Source organism: Rattus rattus, chromosome 15 (assembly GCF_011064425.1).
Source record: "Rattus rattus isolate New Zealand chromosome 15, Rrattus_CSIRO_v1, whole genome shotgun sequence".
Lineage (NCBI taxonomy): Eukaryota > Metazoa > Chordata > Mammalia > Rodentia > Muridae > Rattus > Rattus rattus.
Genome location: NC_046168.1, coordinates 40,432,877 through 40,455,482, shown reverse-complemented (window position 1 = coordinate 40,455,482; position 22,606 = coordinate 40,432,877). Strand labels below are relative to the sequence as shown.

Genomic DNA, 22,606 nt, shown 5'->3' with positions numbered 1-22,606 from the left:
GAGGCGTTGTAGTGAGGACGTGGAAGAGCGTGAGGCCTCGGCGTTGCGTGGGCGGCCCTCCTTGGGCGAGGGGAGGGGGCAGTGCGGGAACTCGACGGGAAGGGGCGTGGCCGGCCGTTGCCTAGGAAGGGCGCGTGGTCTCGCTGCTCGCCCGGCTGAGACGGTAGAGGGGTTCTGCTGCATTTGTCACTGTGAGTACCAAGTTTGGGGAATCACCTAGGGACTCCCAAGAGCTCATTTTAGGGCTATGGAGGGCTAATCCCCGGTGGTAGAGAGATTTCTAGTTTACAGGAGGTTGTCGCACAGAGTACAGTCGTATTTGGAGGAGGCAGCTTACGCAAAAAGCGCATGTTCTCAGAGATGAGTAGAAGACTAGAATTTCTAATCCCTGCTCTTTACCTTCCGGCCAGCTGACCTCGGCCTGGATGCTAAAACTCTGCTATACTCTAAATAGTACTGCCTAAAATAAATACGGATTATTTCCTGAGTTCTTTATCTGGAAAAGGCGTCTAGAAGAGTGGCCGGCACGTGGTAAGCACAAGATAAGTTTCGGTTAGACTAAAACAAACATCCATTGAGTACCTCTTAGCAAGCTCCTTCTACTCTTCATACAGTAAGTGATAGTATGTCTGTTTTACTGATTAGGGAGTTAAGGACCCAACAGTAGCAAAGTAACTAATTTGCTTCTGATCAACATGGCGTTTCTTGTAAGGCATTCATTTTACGCTTCCCACGTGCGTAACAGGAATCAGGTGTTCCGGTTTTGTTTTTTTTGGGGGGCGGTGTTGGGGAGCTTTTTGGTTTGTTTTTTAGTGAAAGAGACAAAGTGGGCTCTAGATTGCCGAGGATTAGTAGAGAGGTTTTTGTGAGAACGAAGTAGCAGGCAGGTAGGAGTGAGGCAAGGCCCTGAGTAAGGGTTGGGTGGGGCGGATAAAACGAGAGCCGGAAGTTCACTCAGCTGCCTTGAGGCACTTAAAGCTTCTGCTGGGGCAAATGGGAAGGGGGCTTAAGGTCACATTCTTTTAATTTCTTCCAGACTGGGAAGACTACACCTTCCTGAGAGCCAGGCCAGAAATTTTGTAGGTGAGTGAAAATAAAACTGAATTTGGCAGTGAAAAATGGAGGTTTTGTTTTTTGACTCATCTTGGACAGGTGATCTTGCTCTTATCTTGGAGCTGGTATTGTAGCTCACCAGTAGAACTTGTCCAAGTCCTAGGATTGAATCTCCAGAGCTACAAGGGAGTATGGAGGGTGGGGGTGGGGGTTTGGGAACCACCCTTTCTCCATAAAGAAATAAGATTAAAATCTCAGTGCAATGTGGAAGGTTTGGGAGGGAGGAAAGGGGGGAGGGAAAAATTAAAAAACTAAAACTAGTAAGAAAAGAATCAGTGTGGTATCACTTTTTATTTTTTAAGAATTGTTTACTTTATATATACATACATACATACATATATATATACACACCGTAGCTGTTCTCAGACACACCAGAAGAGGGCATCACATCCCATTACAGATGGTTGTGAGCCACCAGGTGGTTGCTGGGAATTGAACTCAGGACCTTTGGAAGGGCAGTCAGTGCTCTTAACCACTGAGCCATCTCTCTAGCCTGCGGTATCACTTTTAATATTACAATTAAATATCACCAAACAGGCAAAATTTCAAAGTACAGCAGTGCTAGACATGTATGTTCCACTTTGGGGTAAGCTTAACGTAATAAAGAGGAAGGTAATATGTATATTATGTAGTATATGTGGCCTGGAAGTTTCACCTTGACGATTTTATACCATACTCTATACACTTTAGAGTATTTACTTTGAAGCTGTGATTCTCAGAGTCATCTGAAAAATCTTTCAGGGGGTTGTAGTTGTTGAAGGCTGGATTTTTCATGATGCATTCCAACCAAACAGCATAGCAGACTGAAGGAGGTGAGCATGCAGGGTGTTCTATGAATCTAGATTTATAAAAATACAAAGCAGTGTCTTTACTGTCATTGAATTTTTATTTGAAAAATGTACACTTTATATTTGAAATGTCTTGCCTATTTATAGTGGGGTGAATTGTATCCCTTCAGACTCAGTTCCAAGATCTCATTCCCATCCCATCCCTGTTAATAAGTTTGGAAGAATTTTTGCAGTTGCAGTTAAATTAATCTCTAGAAGAGACTATCCTAAATTTAGAGGAAGCACTAAATACAACGAATAGAAGATATTTGATAGAAGAGAAGACTAGAGACACACCGAAGAACATAAAGGCAATGGAGAGATGTATGAAGAAGTCAAGGAAAACCAAAGCTTGTCCATAGTCATGAAGAGCTAGGACAAGCTCTGCAGAGCCTCAGACAGAGTGAGCCAATGCCTTCACTTCAGCTGTCAGAATACATTTTCTATTTGAGCCACTGAGTTGGTGGTTGTTACAGGATATAAAACACATGACATGAACACGTTACGTGAGTTTAAGGAATTGTTCTTTAGTAAGAATTTGTCAGATACCTCATACTTAAGTGAATGTCAGATAGACCCAATATTCATCACCTATGCAGAAATATGGAGGATAGCAGTTGATAGATGGGCCCTCTCCTATTGCTCTTCTCTTTGGTTTTTTGAGACAGGTTTTCCAGGACCTCACAGATTCAACTTGATAGGCTGGCTAGCAAGCCCTACAGGTCCTCCTGCCTTTCCCTAGTTCTCAGATTGCAGGGACAAGCCACTTACCTTTGTGAGTTTTGGGGCGCCGAACTCAGATCCTCATGCTTGTGCAGCATGCATGTCAGCTGAGCCATCAACCCAGCCCTTTTTCATACTTTCTAGTTCAAGAGCTAGACAGGCAGACAGACACTTGGAGTCTGAATTCCTAAGTCTCTGAGTACTTTTACAGGTTATAGTTTTCCTACAATAAATTTGAAGTTCAAAATTTGATGTGTGAGTGTGACAACCTACCTGATACTGAGTGTAGCGAACAAAGTCACAAGGAACCCTGTCATTGCTCAGTTGCACAGATCACATTTGTCTCAAGAAGAAAGCAGAAGACCAGAAGCCACTGGTTTTCAGAAGCTACCAGTAATGGTTGAGATGGAAACTATGGAAAAAATCTCTAGAAGCCAGGCATTCAGTCACTTAACTAACTACATGTTAAGTCATCAGAGAGTGTAATAGTCAGACCACATTGCTCATCTATGTAGAAGTTCCTCGGGATGGCAGAGTTAAGATTTAGGGTTATAAGCCTGATATAAATCCACATTTGAAAGGTTTGTGTAACAAGATGGAAATTAAGGTAGTGAGAAACATGCTGCCTTTGTAGTTCAGAAACCCTCATTGCCCCAACAGCATTGTGACCACTAGGTGGTGCTGTTCACTTACCAGAGTTCTAGCCAGGCACAGAAGCTGCATTGTTCTGCTTCCGAGAGCTGCAGACTTAACACAGCTGAAACATTGGAGCAAAACTTGCTAAAGATACTAGAATAACAAAAGGGAGAATGAAGTATGGTTATGTAATGGGTAAAGAACATTAACAGTTGCTTCTAGAGAGTTGTGTTGGGGTGTTTAGGCTTTTTCCTAAGGCAGTTGAGAACCATCAAAGATAATGAACCACAAAAGGACCTAATTAGAGTTCTGTTGTTAAAAAGAACATTCTGGCTACAATAAGATTAGATAGAGCTATATGAATATGGGAGTAAGAGTAATCTGTAAAAAAAAAAAAAAAGGTCATCAGCAAAAATACTGTGTCAGATGGCAGTGTGTCTGCTGATGCAAGGTGACTGGTGACATGGGAGAGGTTGTGAGTCAGTGCAGAGCTGTGACGAGTATAGGTAGGGATGCTTAGGAGAACAATGGAGTGGTAGCTGAGGCAGAAAGATGCTGTGGACACAGAAGAGAGTACAGCATCCTTTTAGGAGAAAGCAGTTTCTTGGAGAAGTGTAAGGTATCATTCTGTAATCACCTCTATTTTCTAGACACCATGCTAAATGTTATTACTGTGGTACCTTCCTCCATTTTCTAACACTTCGATAAGATAGAGAACTTTGTTCGTGTTCCTGTATTTGACACATAATATTAAAGAGATGTCATGGAATGTTAGAGAAAAATGAATAAGAATTGTATAAATTTATTTAGAGTGCTCTGTCTTGGAAAGCAACCTGCATTGACAGCTGCAGATAGTTGTAAGTATATATTCTGGGTAGGAAGCAGCTGAAAAGTATCTTAGTTCTTGACCTTAACTGGTGGTTTGCATGAAATGTCCTATTCATCCAATAACATTGGTATGGAAAGAGTGAATAATAAGCAATGTCTTTTAGCCTCAAAAGGGGCCTGGGTTAGGGACAGCTAAGATAAATGTAGTAGATAATGCATTACCATTCAGAAGAGCCCAGTTAAGAGTGATCTTTGAAGGACTGCTGTAATACCCATGTACAGGAGTTATAGACATGTGCCTGTATACTGTGCTACTTAACGATTTAATTTCAATAGACCCAGCTTAAGTGCTTGTGGAAAGTTGAAATTTAATTTTTATTTTTTTTTTATTTTTTATTTATTTATTTATTTATTTTGTTCTTTCGTAGTAGGGTCGTTGGGCTCGCATATTTTTGTTGAGTTTTCTTGCCGTCAAGTCCCATAAGAGGGGTCAAAGTGGCTTAGATGGCTGCTGTGCACAGAGTAGGTTTGTGTTGCAACTAAGGTGTGTTGCCCACTGACTTTCCATAACCCTCTGCTTTTACTACAAGCTTGAAGTAAGCCTGCTGTCAGTCTGAAGCAAGATGATACCATAGTTTCAAATTTAACAGCTCAAAAAATAACAAAGCCCCAGGAAAGGGCAGTCAGGGTCTTGCAGACTTGGCACATCTGTATGAAAGAGGAAGACAAGAGGTTCATGAAAACTGTATCTCACATTACTTGATGTATACCAAATGCAGAATTGTAGTATCAAGTATGTTCACGTTTTGCTTCTTCATACCCACCAAATTCCATTTCCAGCAGAAATGATCAAAAACCAGTTTCCCCAACTCACACTGGATCTTACTGACTTAACTTAGGCTAATTGTATAGGTTGAAAGAAATACCTTTATACACTTGTGTCTCTTTGATCAAGAGTTAGGTTGGGCATTTTTTCCTATTTACTGACCCCTCCATATTGCTGAAGAGTATAATGCCCTTGTTTTCTCAAGATTTGCTTGCTTGACTCTTCTTGGGCCCAGGAAGAATATGGCTAGGGCTATCAGCTTCAAAAATTGAATAAGACTCTGGTCTTTGTCCCTTAGGTTCCTCCATAGTAGTTGGGGGAATAAATTACATACAAGCAATTGCTCCAAATACTAAGGGTCAAAGTTAAAACACAGTTCTCTATTCAACTATCACAGAGTCCTTCCTACTGCCAAATGGAGACATAAGAAACAAACATTTCAGGGTTGGGGATTTAGCTCAGTGGTAGAGCACTTGCCTAATAAGTGCAAGGCCCTGGGTTCGGTTCTCAGCTCCGAAAAAAAAAAAAAGAAACAAACATTTCTGCCCCAAGACACACACACAGTTGACAGAGAGGAGAAGAGAAGAGAGAAGTTTTCATAACATAAAGGCAGGCATCCAGGCATGTGATGGTAGGAATAATATACAGGGTGCTATGACAGAGACAGTAAGTTCATATTCCTAATTTACATGGCTTTTGCTAAGTGAAAAGAATATGTACAAGAAAATACTAAACCATCAAATGTTTTTATTAAAGATAGCATGATCTATGAAAAAACCCGAGGGAAAGAACAAGTTGTTTTCCTACTGTAGTCCCTTTCCAACAACATGATACTAAGACATTTAGTCACAGTGAACTACGAATAACATAGTGTTAGCCTCATATTTGTAGGGCCTGGAGAGCTACATATTGTGTATATAAATATGAAAAAGTTTAAACCATTAGCTATGGATCAGATGTATTTTCTACCAAGATTTAGTTACCTTTGTAGAATGGTAAATGGCTTATAATGATATGCAAAATCATATAGGTATGCAAAGGCCTCAAACATCTGGGGGGGACAGGGGTGTGCAAGGAGTGCGGGGAGGGGGAGCCCTGACTGAGAGACTGGTAGTGAGGCCTCATAATACAGCAGTTGTGCCAAAAAAAAAAACCAAAAGTGTCAACAAGGGTGTCAGAATTTCTTGTCTAAGCATCTTAGTCTTGTTCCCTCTTTCACTAACTATGAAACTGTTGTGTATAGTCCTAGAGAATTGCACTGTTCTCTACGGTGGGCTTTGATATTTCATGTTTATAAATAGTTCCTCTCCGTATTACCCAACTTGACTGCACCATCTTTCCCCCAGTGAACCCCTGATTGGCACAGTGATTTGATACTGTAACTTGCCCGAGAAATCAAAGCAGAATCTTTGAAATAGCATCAGACCCTAAACTGTGTTGTGTAATATTTGAGGAATACAGGGGGAAATGGGCAGTGTTGCTCAACTGTCATTGCTGATGACCTGGAATGACAAGGTATTAGGAAATCAAGTAGCTTCGGAACTTGATTGCTACAATGATAATGCTTTTTAAAATACTGTCTCTCCTGATGATACTCTAGAAATCCTAAGTAGGGGAAAGGAGACATGAAATGGGCAGACTTATGTGAACAACCATGGTTGTAAATGTATTTTATTGCCAGTAGAACAGAACAGAACAACATTGCTGAGTACTGTGCCTAGTATCTAACTAGACTGCAAGGAAGGAAGGGAGTAGTGGGATACTGACTGGAGTAGCAGAGAAGGTACCAGTGGCATCACACACACATTTCACTAGTTGTACGTGGGTTCCATCTCCATCAAGCAGTTGGATTGCTAAAAAGTAGCTACTGACCAGATAATTCTAAGAACAGATGCTTATAGGAGGCTATTTACACACTATAGTATGTACTAGGCCATAAACTCAGACAATACATTTCAGGGAATTAGTAATATACAATTTGTTCTTCAAAAATAGTGAACTATTAAAAGAAAACAGAAAAACTTGTTTGGAAATTTTTATTTCTTTTTTATTTATCGCTGTCTTTAGACACACCAGAAGAGGGCACCAGATCCCATTACACTTGATTTTTGAGTCACCATATGGTTGATGGGAATTGAATTCAGGACCTTTGGAAGAACAATCAGTTCTCTTAACCACTGAGCCATCTCTTTAGCACTCTTGCTTGGAATTTTTAAAAGCAAATGACAGAAAATTTACCAAGACAGCATGGCAAGAAGAAATAAAGCTCAGACTTTGAAAAGCCAGTGAGAAAGTTGTTTGGAAATGTATATTTATAAAACCCAAACTGCCCCCCCCAAAAGTCCACTACTGATAGTAATTTTGAGATTCATAAAATCACTGGGCAAGGTCAGTATGCAAAAATACCAGCTGTATCTCTATGTCAGTATCAGAATACTAAGATATTTAAATGACTTTTTGGTAGTTAAAAAAAATCAGCGGTAGAGCGCTTGCCTAGCTCCGAAAAAAAGAAGAAAAAAAAAAAAAAACAGATATCCAGAAGTAAATTCTGCAAACAAAACACAATGAGAAATTTTAAATATACCAACTTAAAGGGATCAATATGACATCTTAAGACTCAATTAAATGTTAATTCTATCAGATTGGCCTGTGGATTGTATATAATTCTAGTCAGTATTCTACTGTGTATTTTCTGTTTGTGGAAATCCGTAAGCTGCTTTTAAAATGCATATAGTGGTGCAGAGCTGGGAGAAAAAGTCTGAGGACATGGATTATATAGATCAAAGTATACCATAAAGCTGCATTCAAATATCATGACAAGGTGACAGACTAGTCAAGAAACAGACTAAAAATAGAATACCACTGTGGTTTATTAGGGTTATGTTTCGAATGTTCTTTTTGGATAAATTGTGCTAGATCAGTTTGAAACCAGTATGGAGAGTAAAATAAAACTTGAACTCATTCCTATAAGCTAGTACTAAAGAGGATGAGTCAGGGGGATCACCAGTTCCAGGCAAGCCTCAGCTACATAGAAAGACCAGTAGAGTCCCCTAAAGAACTGAATGAAGGAGGCTGGGAGATGGGTAGTTGGTAGAGTGCTTTGCGAGCATAAGGGCCCAGCACTCTGGCTCCACCCAGGGTGCCTAGTGCCCAGGAGGCCAAGACAGGAAGGGGTCCCTGGGGCTGACTCTCCAGCTGCTCTGGCTGAATCCATGAGCTTTAGGTTCAGTGAGAGACCCTGTCTCAAAACAACATGGAGTGATTGAGGAAGATCCCTGGTGTTGACCTCTGGCCTCCACATGGACATTTTCATGTGTTACGTGTATTGCTTACACACACACAAACACACAAGTAATTTGAAGCAAAAGTGTACATTTACCAAAAGTTCTGTGTGTGTGTTTGTGTGTGTGTGTGTGTGTGTGTGTGTGTGTGTGTGTGTGAAAAATTTATATTTTTATATATTTATGGTTGGGGGGGGCTTTTCTGGATAGCATTTCTCTGTCCTGGAACTAGCTATGTAGGCCAAGCTGATCTTGAACTCACAGAAGTCCACCTGCCTCTGCCTCCTGAGTGCTGGGATTAAAGGTGTATGCTATCACTGCCTAGGTTATATTTCTGTTTTTTAGTAAAAAAAAAAAATCTGTCATGAGTTTTTCTGATGAGCATGTTTTGTCAGAACCATAGATTGTACAATAAGTTCACATTAGTTATATTTGAGGCAAGAAATACAGATTTGCTTGAAAGCTGATCACTGGCAGTTATAGGTTCTTTTATTTCTTCCTTAATTACTAATATTAACTCCAGATCACACACTGCACATCACTGTTGATGAGTGGGTTGCAAAATCTTTGTTAAGAGGCTGCTGTGTTAAGAGTGTAGAAGGGCAGTCGTCCTGAAGGCAGAGAGCTGCTACAGGAGCAGGGCAGCAGACCACAGCTGCTCAAGTGCAAAGACATCAAATACAGCTCTGGGTGGCAGGCCAGCAAGAGGCAGTTTGAAGTGGCACAGTGTCAGCCAGGGCAAACTACTGGAGCTGGAGGCCTGGCGCTGTGTGATGTGTCAGTGTTCCTGGGCAAGCGTGTGACAATGACCAAGAGATTAGTCAGTATGTTAATCAGTATGCTGTTACATTTGGTCTCTGGGTGTACCTTCTGTTAACAGTCCCAGGTGGGGGTTTCTGTTGTGTGCTTACTAAGCTCATGTGTCTTTTATTTTCATAAGATTCAGTATATTGGGGTTGGGGATTTAGCTCAGCGGTAGCCCTGGTTCGGTCCCCAGCTCCGAAAAAAAGAAAAAAAAAAGATTCAGTATCTCTTCAGTCTTCATTATTTATTGGCACAAAATGCCAGTTTGTGTCTCCTGGTATGCTAGCAGATAATGGTGTTTACTTTTGTGAATAAGATGTGGAACCATTCTTCCTTGGCACTTACGATGAAAATGGAGTAGCTCGGTCAAGGCTGTTGCTTCAGTAGATAGAGCCGTCTGTGGCTAGGCAGAGCCTGGAAGCCAGTATTCCAAACAACACAGTGTAACCCAGACTGGCCCAGCTTATGCGCCACAGTCACTTAATGTTTACTAAAAATCTTTTTATTTTTTCAGCTGTTAGAAGCCAGGACTCTGGAACACTGTTTGCTGCTTGTGGATCTTCTATACTTACAGTGTCGCTATTCAGTCACTTCAGATCTGCCACTATTAAGAGACTTCCTGCCACCCATCCTAGCAGTCACAGTCACTGTCATCAGGGACTCCTCACCCAACCCCTGTGGTTGCCATCTTCATCATGCCAAAGAATAAAGGCAAAGGAGGCAAAAACAGGCGCAGAGGTAAAAATGAAAATGAATCTGAGAAAAGAGAGTTAGTGTTTAAAGAGGATGGGCAAGAGTATGCTCAGGTGATCAAAATGCTGGGAAACGGACGGTTGGAAGCCATGTGCTTTGACGGTGTGAGGAGGCTGTGCCACATAAGAGGGAAGTTGAGAAAAAAGGTTTGGATAAATACCTCAGACATTATATTGATTGGTCTACGAGACTATCAAGATAACAAGGCTGACGTAATCTTAAAGTATAATGCAGATGAAGCAAGAAGTCTGAAGGCATATGGAGAACTTCCAGAACATGCCAAAATCAATGAAACGGACACATTTGGTCCTGGGGATGACGATGAAATCCAGTTTGATGATATTGGAGATGATGATGAAGACATTGATGATATCTAACCTGACCTAAGCATGTTACATTTCAAGTTCTCTGAAGATAGCTCTACACAATTGGGATCTTGACGTTCAGCTGTTAAGTAAAACTTCATTTGGCATGTGTATGACTTGTTAATGCAAATTGATGAATTTTATTTTTTGAAGTATTATATTTCTTTGAAAACCAAAGATGTTGAGTTATCTTAAGTGACATGTTAACACTTTGTGCTTCTGGATATAATTGAACTTAGGGCACAGCAGTGTGCACTGTTAAGAGACTGCCTTTCCATTTGTGATGCTTCATTTCTGGCACGTGAGTGTTTTGTGTCAGCAGTTCTGCCGGGTGACCACCGTAGGCTGGAGTAAGTCCTGGTCCAGCACACCTGCTTTAGACTCTAATTGTCCAGCTGCATTTGAGACGTCTCAAAGTTAGACAGGATATGGCTATTTTTGTATTTATGGAGCCATGCCATTTTATACTTACTACGTGAAGTTCCATACATTCATTTTACCCTTTAAGTTGTTGTCATCCATAAAAAAAATCTTACAGTGCAATTTTTAAATTTTATGGGTAGCAATTTTGAGTTTTAAAAATTAGTCATTGCAAAAATTAAATACTTAGAGGAGATAATCCATTATCTTGACTTTACAAATAAAGTAGTTGACAATGTTTATATGTAATTTTACTTTTCTAAGGCATACCCAAAAAATAGGAAATGAAAATTAAAAGAGAAGTAAATCTGTTCTGATACTTGCATAGAGAAATTTTCAAAGAAGGTAGTTGTTAATAGTTTGTGTTAAGTCATTTTCAAAAAGTTAGCTACTGTATTGAGGCTTGGATAATTACTATGTATTGATTAAAGTTAGTTACATAATTGTACGAGGGAAGTTTTCCTTAAACTAAGCTTAGGTTAAAGGAAAAGGAGCCACAGCTTAATGAAACCGTGGTTCCTATTTTCTAAATGGAGGAGTCTAGAAACAGAAACAATAAAAACATGTTGGTATAAAAACATTTTTTCTTTTTAATATGTTCATTATATCTCTGGTATATAACAAAAATAAATGACTGGATGATTTCTAGTATATCATGAGAGGCTTTTTTTTAATTAGACACTGGGATTTAAGATAAACAACTATTTTCCCATTTAAGTAATGCTGGTATCAGGGTTCTGCAGTTTAACTCTTGCTGCTTAGGAAGTAAGTATAACCTTGCTATTAGTCATCAGATGCCTTTTAAAAGAATAGTTCCTTTCTCAGGCTTTGTTCTAGATACCTTCAACTGGTGCCTGAGCATGAAAACAACAGTATTCACCTTCACTTTTATTTTTTGTTTTCCAGTTAGCCCATAATAATGTAGCTTAAGGAAATTACCCAGTCAAAAAGAAAGAAAAGCAAATAACAGTTTTCTTGATCATTGATTGGTGACTCTTCTAGATGCTGATGTAGATCTTTGTAAAGGTTAATTTTGTAAAATGAACTAGACATGGTGCCAGATTAGAGTCAGATCCCACCTCCCCAGAAGGACAGTGTGTCTTTAGAAAGGGAACATCACTGGAGCTTTTTACTGCTATACACAGTGCATCTGAATATACTGTTAACTAAGATTTATCCCATTGCTGCTGTACATTTTTAGTACAGGAAGAAAATTTGACCATGGGCCAGCTAGCTTGATGCATTCAACAGCAAACAAGATTATCTCAAGTTAGGAGGTGAGGACCAGTGCCTGAAGATGTCCTCTTAGTCCACAACATGTACACAACATATATGCATCAGACATGTACAAAGTTGCACTTGATGAGGCTATAGTATCATGTCTTGGTCATTGCAAACTATCAGAGGCAAACACTGAGGTATTTACATTGCCTGTTTACCAATATCTAATTTCAATCACATTCTAGATGAAGGAATGATTCTTTTATAACATGAGTGATTTATGCTGTAAATGTTGACATAAGTGTTAGAATTAAAATGACTTGTAGTGAAATATTTAAATGTTTCTTTTTCTTTCCCACAACTCTGTCAAACCACATTCCAGCCTCCTGAGGTTGCACCTCAAAATGGATATGGATAAAATCTGAGGTATCAGGAGTAAAATATTACACAAGAATAAAAAATTGCTGACTAAGGGCACACTGAAGCTATCATTCAGAAATAAACTTTAAACCATAATATGTGAGCAGGCTAGGAGCACTGCTACTTTAGGGATAGCCTGGGATAAACAAATGATATAAACTATAATACATCCTAGGATATGACCCACATGAATTGTTTTTGCAGAGTAATAAGAAAAACACTGGCACTGGAGTGAAGAACCCTGAGGCTAGAGTATCTGATTGGTGATCTTCAAGGAATTTGACATTCCGTGTAGCCAGCTAGGGAAACTGAGGAAAGCTGAGCCACTTTGAAGTTCCCAGTTTTCTCTCATCACTTCGTTTTAGGTGGCATATTGCTCTATCACTGTTTAACAGAAATACTAGGGCTTGTATCATCACCATAAACGCCAATAGAAAACACTAAAAGTTGACTGTTGAAAGTTGTATTTTACTCAGAGCTGGCAGTGTGGAGAAGGAAGTGTGAGTTAAGACCTTAAAAGAACTGCAAGTTCTTCTCCAAGGCAGCAGATGTTACAGGGAGGGCTGACATAAGGCAGTTGATCATTTCAAAGCTGACTGCATCTCTGATGAGGTGATTAGCCAGGACCTTAAGGTGCCTCCTTCCTCCATACCTTTCCTGTTCTTTCCCCTCAGTGTCTGGACTCCAGGCTGAGACGCTTGGTGAAACAGTTTGGTCTTGGCTAGTATCATGTGTCCTCCTCCAAGACCATTGACTCTGGGGGACAGCGAGCAGTGCAGAAAGAACAGCCCATTACAGTGTGCACATGTAAGCTCTGAATAACATGTAATAACTGCCTACAGCCTAAAGTACAAATGTGTCCTTATGGTGTGGAATACCCAGGCACCCTTATTGCCCCCTTAATGCATCAGTTTTTTTTAAATACATTTTTTTAATCGATTTTTTTTAAACTTTCACTTTATCCTCCTGGTGACCCCTCCCACAATGGATTTGTTTAATTGTCATGTCTTTCTGTTCTGGTATGTTCACAAAGCCACAGCCTACAATCTGTGCTACCCTGATTGTCTGATCAAAGGTGAGTGATGTGGTAGACAAGATCGAATACAATTTGGAAACCCTGTAACAAAGGCCTTCAATCACAACACTAACTCTGCCCCTGGTTAGCAATGTTTCTGATTTTACTGAGCAAATGGGAGTCACTGCACAAGCAAACCCCTTCACCACCACCACCACCCCCCCCCACATCCCCACCATCACCCCCCATCACTTACATATGCATCTCAGCTGTCCCTTTGACACTTCATTCTATCCCAGGAAGAGACGTCTGTCTTTCCTCCTAAAAAGGGCTGTTCTCTTCACTTGCAAGGTTTTGGGTTTTTTAGTGATTTATTATCTATAAGTACGTTGTAGCTGTCTTTAGACACCAGAAGAGGGCATCAGATCTCATTACAGATGGTTGTGAGCCACTATGTAGTTGCTGGGATTTGAACTCAGGACCTCTCAAAGAGCAGTCAGGGCTCTTAACCATTGAGCCATCTCTCCAGCCCATACTTTCAAGTTTTTATCTTTTTCCCCCACTATCCTACCTAGAGATCCTTACTCCGATCCTCTTTCCCATACTTGCTTTTTATTGGTTTATCTGTAGTGAATATTTAATGAACTTTTTTAAAAATGCAAATCGCATCCGCTGCACCTTCTGGGAATAGCTGTCCCTGGAAAGATGACAGGTGACTCAGCATCATCACTTATTAAATCCTACATGACAATCACAGGTGTTTTTCAAGGCAAAAATCCTGTATCACATGGCATAAGTTGAAGGCTGGGCCCCACAGATCTGAGAGTGTCAGGTACCATGTCTTAGGAGAGCTCAGGCTCTTCCCCTGCAACAAGGGCGGTTTTTCCAAACAGGTGTGAGGATACCTGACACTCAGAATAAGAATCACACAAGAGAGCAACAAGATGGAGCATAGTTGGAACTAGGGCAGAAGTTTAAGTACCCAAGACTGGGAAGGAGGGAAGAAAGGAATTGTACAAGTAGGGATTGCCTTTATGCCAGTGTTCCTGTCACTTGGTACCACTTTGCCTTCTTACAAGTCTTCACATGACTGACTGGAGATTGTCACATCTGCACTGTCTGAAGATCTCATCATGGGAAGAAAGCAGGGAATTGCTGTGAGGAAGCACTATGACCAAAAGCAAGTTGGGGAGAAAGGGTTTTGTTTGGCTTACACGTCCACATTGTAATCCATCATTGAAGGTAGGACAAAAACTCAGGCAGAGCTGGAACCCAGAGGCAGCAATTCATACAAAGGCCATGGAGAGGTGCTGCTCATTGGCTTGCTCGTTATGACATGCTATTGGGTGCTCTGACCACCAACCCAGGGTTGGCACCACCTGCAGTGGGCTAGGCCTTCCACTATTAATCACTAATTAAGATGCCCTACAGCCAGATCTTATAGAGGCATTTTCTTGATTGATGTTCCCTCCTTTCAGATAACTGTTTCGTGTCTAGCTGACATAAAAATAACACTTAGGTTGATTTTTACCATTCCTCATAAAAGAAAAGAAAGCAGGTCCTCTTGACAGTGCTATACACCCAAGCAAACAAACGATGAGCCATAGGCGACTTTTAAAATAAGACTTGCCAAGTGTTAATGGCCTCTGTAGGTCCCTAAGGTATGATCAGATAGCCATGTCTTCCTAAGTAAATACTTCAGGGTCCCTAAAATTAGCCACTTGCCGGAGTTTACTGAAGTCTGACACAAGGACATCTGCTGCTGAATGCTACAAAATTCCCAAAATGTTATGTGCAGGCGGCAGGAATTTCCATAATTCTCAGCACTGTTGGCATCACCAGCCCGAGTGGGTCATGGTTTTAATTGCTGCTAACTTTGATCAATATAATGTCACTTTTATAGATGTTTGCGCCTGGGTTGTGTAGAATTGCTGCATTGTTACTGTTTTTATGCTGACTCTATTCTCTTAGCACCCATTTTCCCCTGTGAAGATGGGAACAGCTTGGGTAGGTGGGTTTCCAAGCTGAAGGTTCAGCAGCTGACTAGTAAGTGCAGGGATTTCAGTAATGCCTTTGTTAGCTTTTTCAGTCCGTCCTTCAGAGAGCCTAGTGAAGGCTCTAATGGAAGGCTGTGTTTGGTTTCACTATGGAAAAGCTGACAACCTAATTCCATTGCTCCTTTCTTGTGCTCTCTAGGGTTAGGAGGTGATGGCCACTGACTCACTCTTGGTTTTAGCCATTTGAGCCTCCTCCCCTGCCCTCCCCTCCCTTCCCCTCCCCTCCTCTCCTCTCTTTTCCTCTCCTCTTCTTTCCCTCCCTCCCCTCCTCCCTCCTTCTCTTTCTATTAAAGTCTTTCTTCTGCATCTTTTCAAAGAATCAGAACTGTTGATTTTCCACTCTTGATTCATTTCCACTCTTGCCTTTCCTATTTCTTCTGTTGTAGGTTTAGTTTTCTCTTCTATCTCTTGAAGTAGTCTATTGGTGGGAGGTAGGTTTTGGTTGTGTAAATGAGATTTCGTTTTGGGGAGTGGGGTGTCCTAGACTTGCTCTGTAGGCCAGGCTGGCCTCAAACTTACTGAGATCCACCTGTCTCTGCCTCCCTAGTGCTAGGATTAAAGGTGTGTACCACCATGCCTGCCTAGATTTCATTCTTAATACAGGCACTTACAGCTCTAAATTCTCCTTAAAGGGCTCCTTCATGGATGTGTTCTTCCGTTTTAATCATATGGAAGAGTTCTCTTGGTTTCCTTGGTTAACCCACTGGCCTCAAACTCTGCCTCCCAAGTGCTTGGATTAAGGGTGTGCACCACCACTGGCTCTTTTGCTGCTAATTTCTAAGTTCATTATACCATGATTAAGAAACTATATTGGAGTTTGTTCTGTGGTGTCAAACATGGCTTCTAGTAGAGGAATCTTCATGGGTGCTTAAGAATATATGTTGCCTTATTAGGTGGGGCATTCAGTGTGGTAGGTCTAGCTTGTGTCCAGTGTTGGTCAGTTGTGTTGACTAACTGCGATGTTTGTCAATCTACTGATCTCTTAGAGACAATTAACTTTATCATGTACAGCACACAGGGGCAGGGGCCTCATTTCCTGTAAGACAATACAGAGAGAGCCAGCCATACCTGCAGAGTGGCAGTAGAGTGCTGTAGGAAAAGAACCCCAAGTTTAGGGAAACTACATCTTTGAAAAGGCTAAGTAGGTCTACCTGGCCTTTGTTCCAGATGGAGATATTATCTTGTGTACTGGAGAATAAATTGTCTTTTGATTTAAGGAAGAATATGATTTTTGTCACCCAAGGCCATTTATCACAAATGTTCTTGAAGAGAGTTCAGAACAGAGTCATGAGGCAAGAGGCCATGTGGAATTGTCTCACAATAGGAACCTGAGTCAGTGAAGAAAACCACTGGCTGGCTCCTCCCACCACCACCAACCCCTTTATTTATTTTATTTTTTTAAACTTATTTTTTCAAGATTAATTTATTTCATGTATATAAGTACATTGTAGCTGTTCTCAGACACACCAGAAGAGGGCATCGGATCCCATTACAGATGGTTATGAGCCACCATGTAGTTGCTGGGAATTGAACTCAGGACCTCTGGAAGAGCAGTCAGTGCTCTTAACCCCTGAGCCATCTCTACCTATTCTCAATCAGTTTGGGCTGTCCTTAAGAGTGAGACAAACTGGGTTAGTCAGAAGTTCATTTCTCACGGCTCTCAAGGCTACAATTCCAAGACCAATGTGTTAGCTATGCCCATTCTTCCTGAGAGCCTTTCATTTGCAGACAGGCTGCTTAGCCATGTCTTGAGATACCAAAAGAGTCCTCTTCCTGGCTCTTTTAAGGGTACTGATTCTATTCATTGACAGGTCCCAGCCCAAGACTGCTGTGAGATGCCTTATATTCATGCTTTTCATATTAGTAAACACAGCAAATAAGAACAATGGATATTATTTACACCTGCATAGAAGGCATTGAAGTATTTTTTTCTCCCTTGAGACGATAATTATGAATTCCAGAAAAATTTTCAGTGCCGTACTTGGGCCCTAATCCATGAGAACCACAAATGTTCTAGACGGCTCTGGCCAGAAAATAACATTCTTTTAAAAATTCAAGATACTTTGTGAAAAATACAGGTAGTGATCTGTGCACAAAACATTGTGGTGGCAGTCTGGGAAGAGGAGGTTGGAGAGAGGACAAGGGAGGGTGAACCAAGCGTACTTACTGTGCTCTGCTCCTCCTCAGTGTCCTTGACCCTGTCTCCCTTTGTCACTGCTGTGCCAATGGGCACTGTTACACTAAGGTTTGTCACGAGGAGTAGAAAACAAACAACATAAGCACTTTGCCTTACAATCTACATTAGGTCAAGAGCGGGGCTCAGTACTGAATCTCATGCGTTCATTGGACAGAAGGAAGCTAGAATCTCTGTTTAAAGGCTTTAAACGTGTAGCGAGCTGGTGGATTAAATAGTCACGGAACAGGGAGAGATTGTTCTAGACACTGGACATGAGCTGCTGATCAAGACTGATAAAAAGGCCCAGAGCTCCTGAGTTACATACGAGTCGATAAAATTGTTACAAACAAATGGAACACTTTTAATTAAACAATTGTCAGGCATACAATGAATGCATGGGAGACCCCACAATATTTTTATCACTCAGTCCAACAATTATTGACATATGGCCAAACTTACTCTGTAACCCCCATACTTGAGAACAGCTCAAAGGCACAGTACAATGCTTTGATTTCCACTTACAGGACTCTCTCCTCTGATTGGTGGTTATTAAAAAAAAAAAAAAAAAAAAAAAAGCCTAAAGCAGAGCCCTCAGTCTGGGCTCCTCGGTGAGAATAGTTTTTGTTAGCTGCCTGTGAAAAGCCTGGGGGTGTCCAGGGTTTGCTCACTAGCCCTGTACTCTAAGACTCTAAAATGTCCGATCAGTCCATGTTCTGTTGCCAACACAGCTCCACCACCCATAACGTGATCCTGGCTCTCAGAAATGAATGCATTTTTTCTCAGAGGCGTACACATATGTGTGTGATGTGTACATATGTGTGTGATATGTGCATATATGTGTGATATGTACATACGTGTGTGATATGTACATATACACAGATCCTTGCGCTCCACTCCCCTGTGGTAAGTGTGACCTTTGTCTACACAGGAAGCATTTCAGTGTAACTGTGGACTGTGGCTGTTTTCTCCGATGAGTCACCTGGTCCCGGTTACTTTGCCTGAACACAGGATTACCATCTCAACGTTTGCACTGGCCAGCAGATCTGGCCATGTCTGTTCATTACTTGTAGGCCCACACCCATTTCCCTTTTCCAGGTCAGAAACACTTTTCAGCTGAAAGTACCCTGTTCATCGAGAAAGGTGGAAAAGGAAAAAAGCTAGGCCAAGCAGGAGAGGGCCCTTTGATCTTAAGTTTTGAGGGGTCCAAAATACTGGCAACACTTGACCAACTATTAGGATTAAGAGTGACATTTTTAATAAGTTCTTTGTAAAGTGTGAAATATTTCATATTTTCTTTTTAATTTGTTTTTATTCATGAAGGAGGTACCCATGGAGATCTGAGGACAGAGGTGTCAGGAACTAGTTCTCTCCTTCCATCAAGTGTTCCATTGGGTTCCATTGATCCAACCCATTTTGTCAGTAATCACCTTTACCCATCTCACCAGCTCTTATTTTGTATTTTATAAAAGTATTATACATTATTTAAATCTAAAAAAAAAAAGACAAAACACTAAAATCTCTCCAGAACTACAGCACTAAACATTGTAAACCAGATTAAAATGGTACTAAATCTTTTTATAAGACTTAAGGGTTTGGGCCTGGAGAGATAGCTCAGTGGTTAAGAGCACTGAATGCTCTTCAGGAGGACCTGGGTTCAACTCCTAGCACCCACAATTTGGCTGACAGACAACTTTTAACTCCAGTTCCCGGGAGATCCAGCATCCTCTTCTGGCTTCTCTGAGCTCTGCACACACACATGTGGAGCACAGACATGCAGGCAAGACACCCACACACACAAAAACTAGATAAAAAGTTTAAAAAAATCAAAGATTTAAAAGTCAGACTTTTGGTCTGGAGAGATGGCTCAGAGGTTAAGAGCATTGTCTGCTCTTCCAGGGGTCCTGAGTTCAAGTCCCAGCAACCACCCGGTGGCTCACAACCATCTATAATGGGGTCTGGTGCCCTCTTCTGGCCTACATGCATACATGCAGGCAGAAAACTGTGTTGTATACATAATAAATATTTTTAAAAAGTCAGACTTTTTAAAAAACTGAATAATTTAATCAGACAGATACCAACCGACCATTTGATATGTGTTGAAATAGAGACAAAACAAGGTAAATGCCACCATTTACCATCCTATCCATAATTAAAGGCAATCAGGTGGAGGGTTTTTAAGTTATACTTTATTAATATAGGTAGCTACTTAATATTCCACCACAGTAAAAATGAAAAGAAATAATGAAATGTTGATTTTTATAGAAAAATATGCCCGACCCTCTCTTCATGCTTACACAGTTGACCGATAGGAAAGATCAATGACAGCAACAGCGAATCAATAGCAAGGTGAGTTAAACAGAGTCTTATTTAATTTTTATGTCAACCATGCGACCTAAATATTATTAAAGAGATAAGGCTCATGAAACATAGAGATTAAATAGCCTGCCCCAAGCTTCAGTAATTGCTGGGCGTGGAAATCAAAGCTATGTCTGTAGTGTCCAAGACTGAATTGTTACCTTCTACAAATAATCAACTTCCCCGGAATGCCTAATGACAGGTAGCATGCAAGCAAGGATAACAAGACTATTGATATATGGATCACAAGAGTGCCGGCAAATACATCGTCACTGTTGTATCATCCCGTGCGCTGTGCCCTGTGGGAGGGCTAGATTATGTCCCCAGTTTTCCTATGAATTAATTGAAGAGAGTCATATTCTCCAGAATTAGTTATGAGAATTTTAGTGAGAAATCCACATCACCATACAGCAAGTGTAAGATTAGCTTTGAAAAAACACTCAGAATAAACACTTCCCTGAGATTCAGGGGACTCAAGACATCCTGACACATATTCTCATGGTTAGTGTTCATTACAGGCAAGCGCTGTATGTAATGTGAGTTGCCCTGGGGAGGTGTGCTGACCTGTCCTGAAACTGTATGGTAACATGCACTGAACACTGCAAGCCCTTAGCCTGCAAATTCAGAGCTGTGGTTGTCAATTGATCGTGGAGATATGGTTGATGGCCTACATGGCTGACTTTTAATTTTCAGTCCCTCCAGAAGTTGAGCTGAAACCACATGGCTGTCCACTGCTACCAAAGATACCTAGGTAAACAAAGACTTTCTGCCATGGGGCATTCCAAAGGCTTAGCGACCATTTCAAGGGAGCTAAGGGTAAAGGTTAGCTATTCCTTAAGCTCATTCTTTATCACTTAAGTCATCCATCTCATGGTGGAGACGCTCTCCTTTGGTTTCTAGTCTAGTTTCTTCATGTTGCAATTGTTTAGCCTACACACTATAGTGTGTGTGTGTGTGTGTGTGTGTGTGTGTGTGTGTGTGTGTTTATTTAAAAAATATTTAGATCTATTTATTAGTTTATATGTGTGGTGTGCATGTATACCATATGTGTCCTGGTATCTATGGAGGTCAGAAGAAGGCATCAGATACCCTGGATCCTGAATGACATCTGATTGTGAGCATTCATGTAGGTGCTGGTCCAGGTTTCTGGAAGAGCAATCAGTGCTTTTACTTCTGGGCCATCTCTCCAACTCCTACAGATTTTTTTTAATCTACTGGGGTAAACTATTTAACTGTTAGTGAACAAGGAGCCACAACTATGCATTTAAAGATCTTCCTGTGCTTTCCCCATTGAGCATCTTGTTTCTCAGAAAGGCAAAGCGGTGTGTGAAGGGTTGCCTGCTGTAGACACAGAGCCACAGCATTCAATAAACTTGAAACAGTAATGCAGAGAGGTTAAAAGTGACACCCTGGGGTCCAGGAGACCTAGGTTTTCAGAGCATTTCTGCTGTCTGCCAGCACTATAACATCAAGCACAAAGTTTAACTCCTGATTCCCTGCCCATCCCTGATGGGGCAATGCAGTTCCCAGCACATGCTTGGAATATAGTGATTATTTAAAAAGTTCTCTCTTTAACAGCTAGAGAGATGCCTGAATCTCTAGGAAAATATCTCCTCTCTCTCTCTCTCTCTCATAAATGATGAGGCCTTTTTTCATTCTTTTCACTCTTCTACCAAAAAAAAAAAAACCCAACAACAACCACCAAACAAAAAACAACCACCAAACAAAAGCAAGACCTAACAAAAATAACTGGAGGTAAACAGAATTAAGATCAGTTTGTACTTTGTTTTTGGCTTGTGACTTTTGGTCAGAGCCATGTCTGTTCTCACAGCCCTCTGTGATCACCATAGACCACTGCTGACAGCTCAGACTCCTTGAGGCCCAATGTGGGCTCTGATGTTCTCTAGTTTACCTGGAATAGGCTGATTTCTCATTAACTCTTTAGTAGTGAGGTGGGAAAGAGATGCATAAGAATTGATTCAATTAGATTAATTTTCTCTCCTTTGAATTATATTATATTTTGGTCTTTGTTTTCTTCTTAATTTTTCCTTCGCTTTGGTTATCACTTACGAATATTTTCAGAATACTCGTTTCTATTGGTCTACAAAAATATATTTTCCTAACTACTTACCTTCTTTGTTTTTATTTTTCTTCTGCTTTTGAATTTCCCCGAGGACTTGTTGAATATTATTCCCAAATCATAATAGTTATTCTAAGTTCTACTTTGCTCCATGACATTGATTCTGGAGGATAATTCTGCTGTTAGGATTCCCTTGGATTTTAACATTTTTTGACATTTGAAAACCCTTGGTTATGTACCTTTAAGAGCATCTAATCCCCTTCCTTCACTGCCTGTGAAGTGAGATGTAGTGCTCCAAACAGTATTTCTGCCTTGAGGGTATCACCAGCTTTCCTTGTGCAGATCATACAACCCAAGACTCCACTTTCTTCTTATGTCTGGGAACACTATTGTTATTTACCTCTTATCCACTTCAGTGGGGAAAAGAGTTAGAAGTCAATGCTAGCTTGGCTGCACTTCTTCCCATCCCTGGAAAATCTCTTTGCTAGCTGCCTCTGGGTCCTCCTGCAGCAGCTGTGGGCACACAGCATGTCTGGGCCCTGTGCCTTTCCTCAGCAACCCGATTGCATACATGTGAGCGTGCAGCATGTGGGGCCTGTGCCTTTCCTCGGGGATCCCATTACATGCATTTGGAATATGGCTCTTTCTGACTTCTAACTTTCTGAAAAATTTCAGTCTGTATTTAACTGAAATTACTCTTTTACTT

At 40.9% G+C, this 22,606-nt stretch overlaps 1 protein-coding gene across 2 annotated transcripts; it reads left to right on the top strand.

Annotated features, from left to right (window-relative positions):
* Positions 1–8: 8 nt before the first annotated feature.
* LOC116884913 (eukaryotic translation initiation factor 1A) lies at positions 9–12,130 on the top strand. 2 transcript variants are annotated; one of them, XM_032886136.1, is made up of 3 exons: positions 9–191; positions 1,037–1,083; positions 9,553–12,130. In XM_032886136.1, exon 3 carries the CDS (start codon positions 9,734–9,736, stop codon positions 10,166–10,168), a length of 435 nt encoding a protein of 144 aa, XP_032742027.1. In that variant the 5' UTR covers positions 9–191; positions 1,037–1,083; positions 9,553–9,733; the 3' UTR covers positions 10,169–12,130. The 2 variants fall into 2 exon arrangements, with proteins under 2 accessions (XP_032742027.1, XP_032742028.1); XM_032886137.1 differs by lacking the exon at positions 1,037–1,083 and having other exon boundaries at positions 31–191.
* The last annotated feature ends 10,476 nt before the right edge of the window (positions 12,131–22,606 follow it).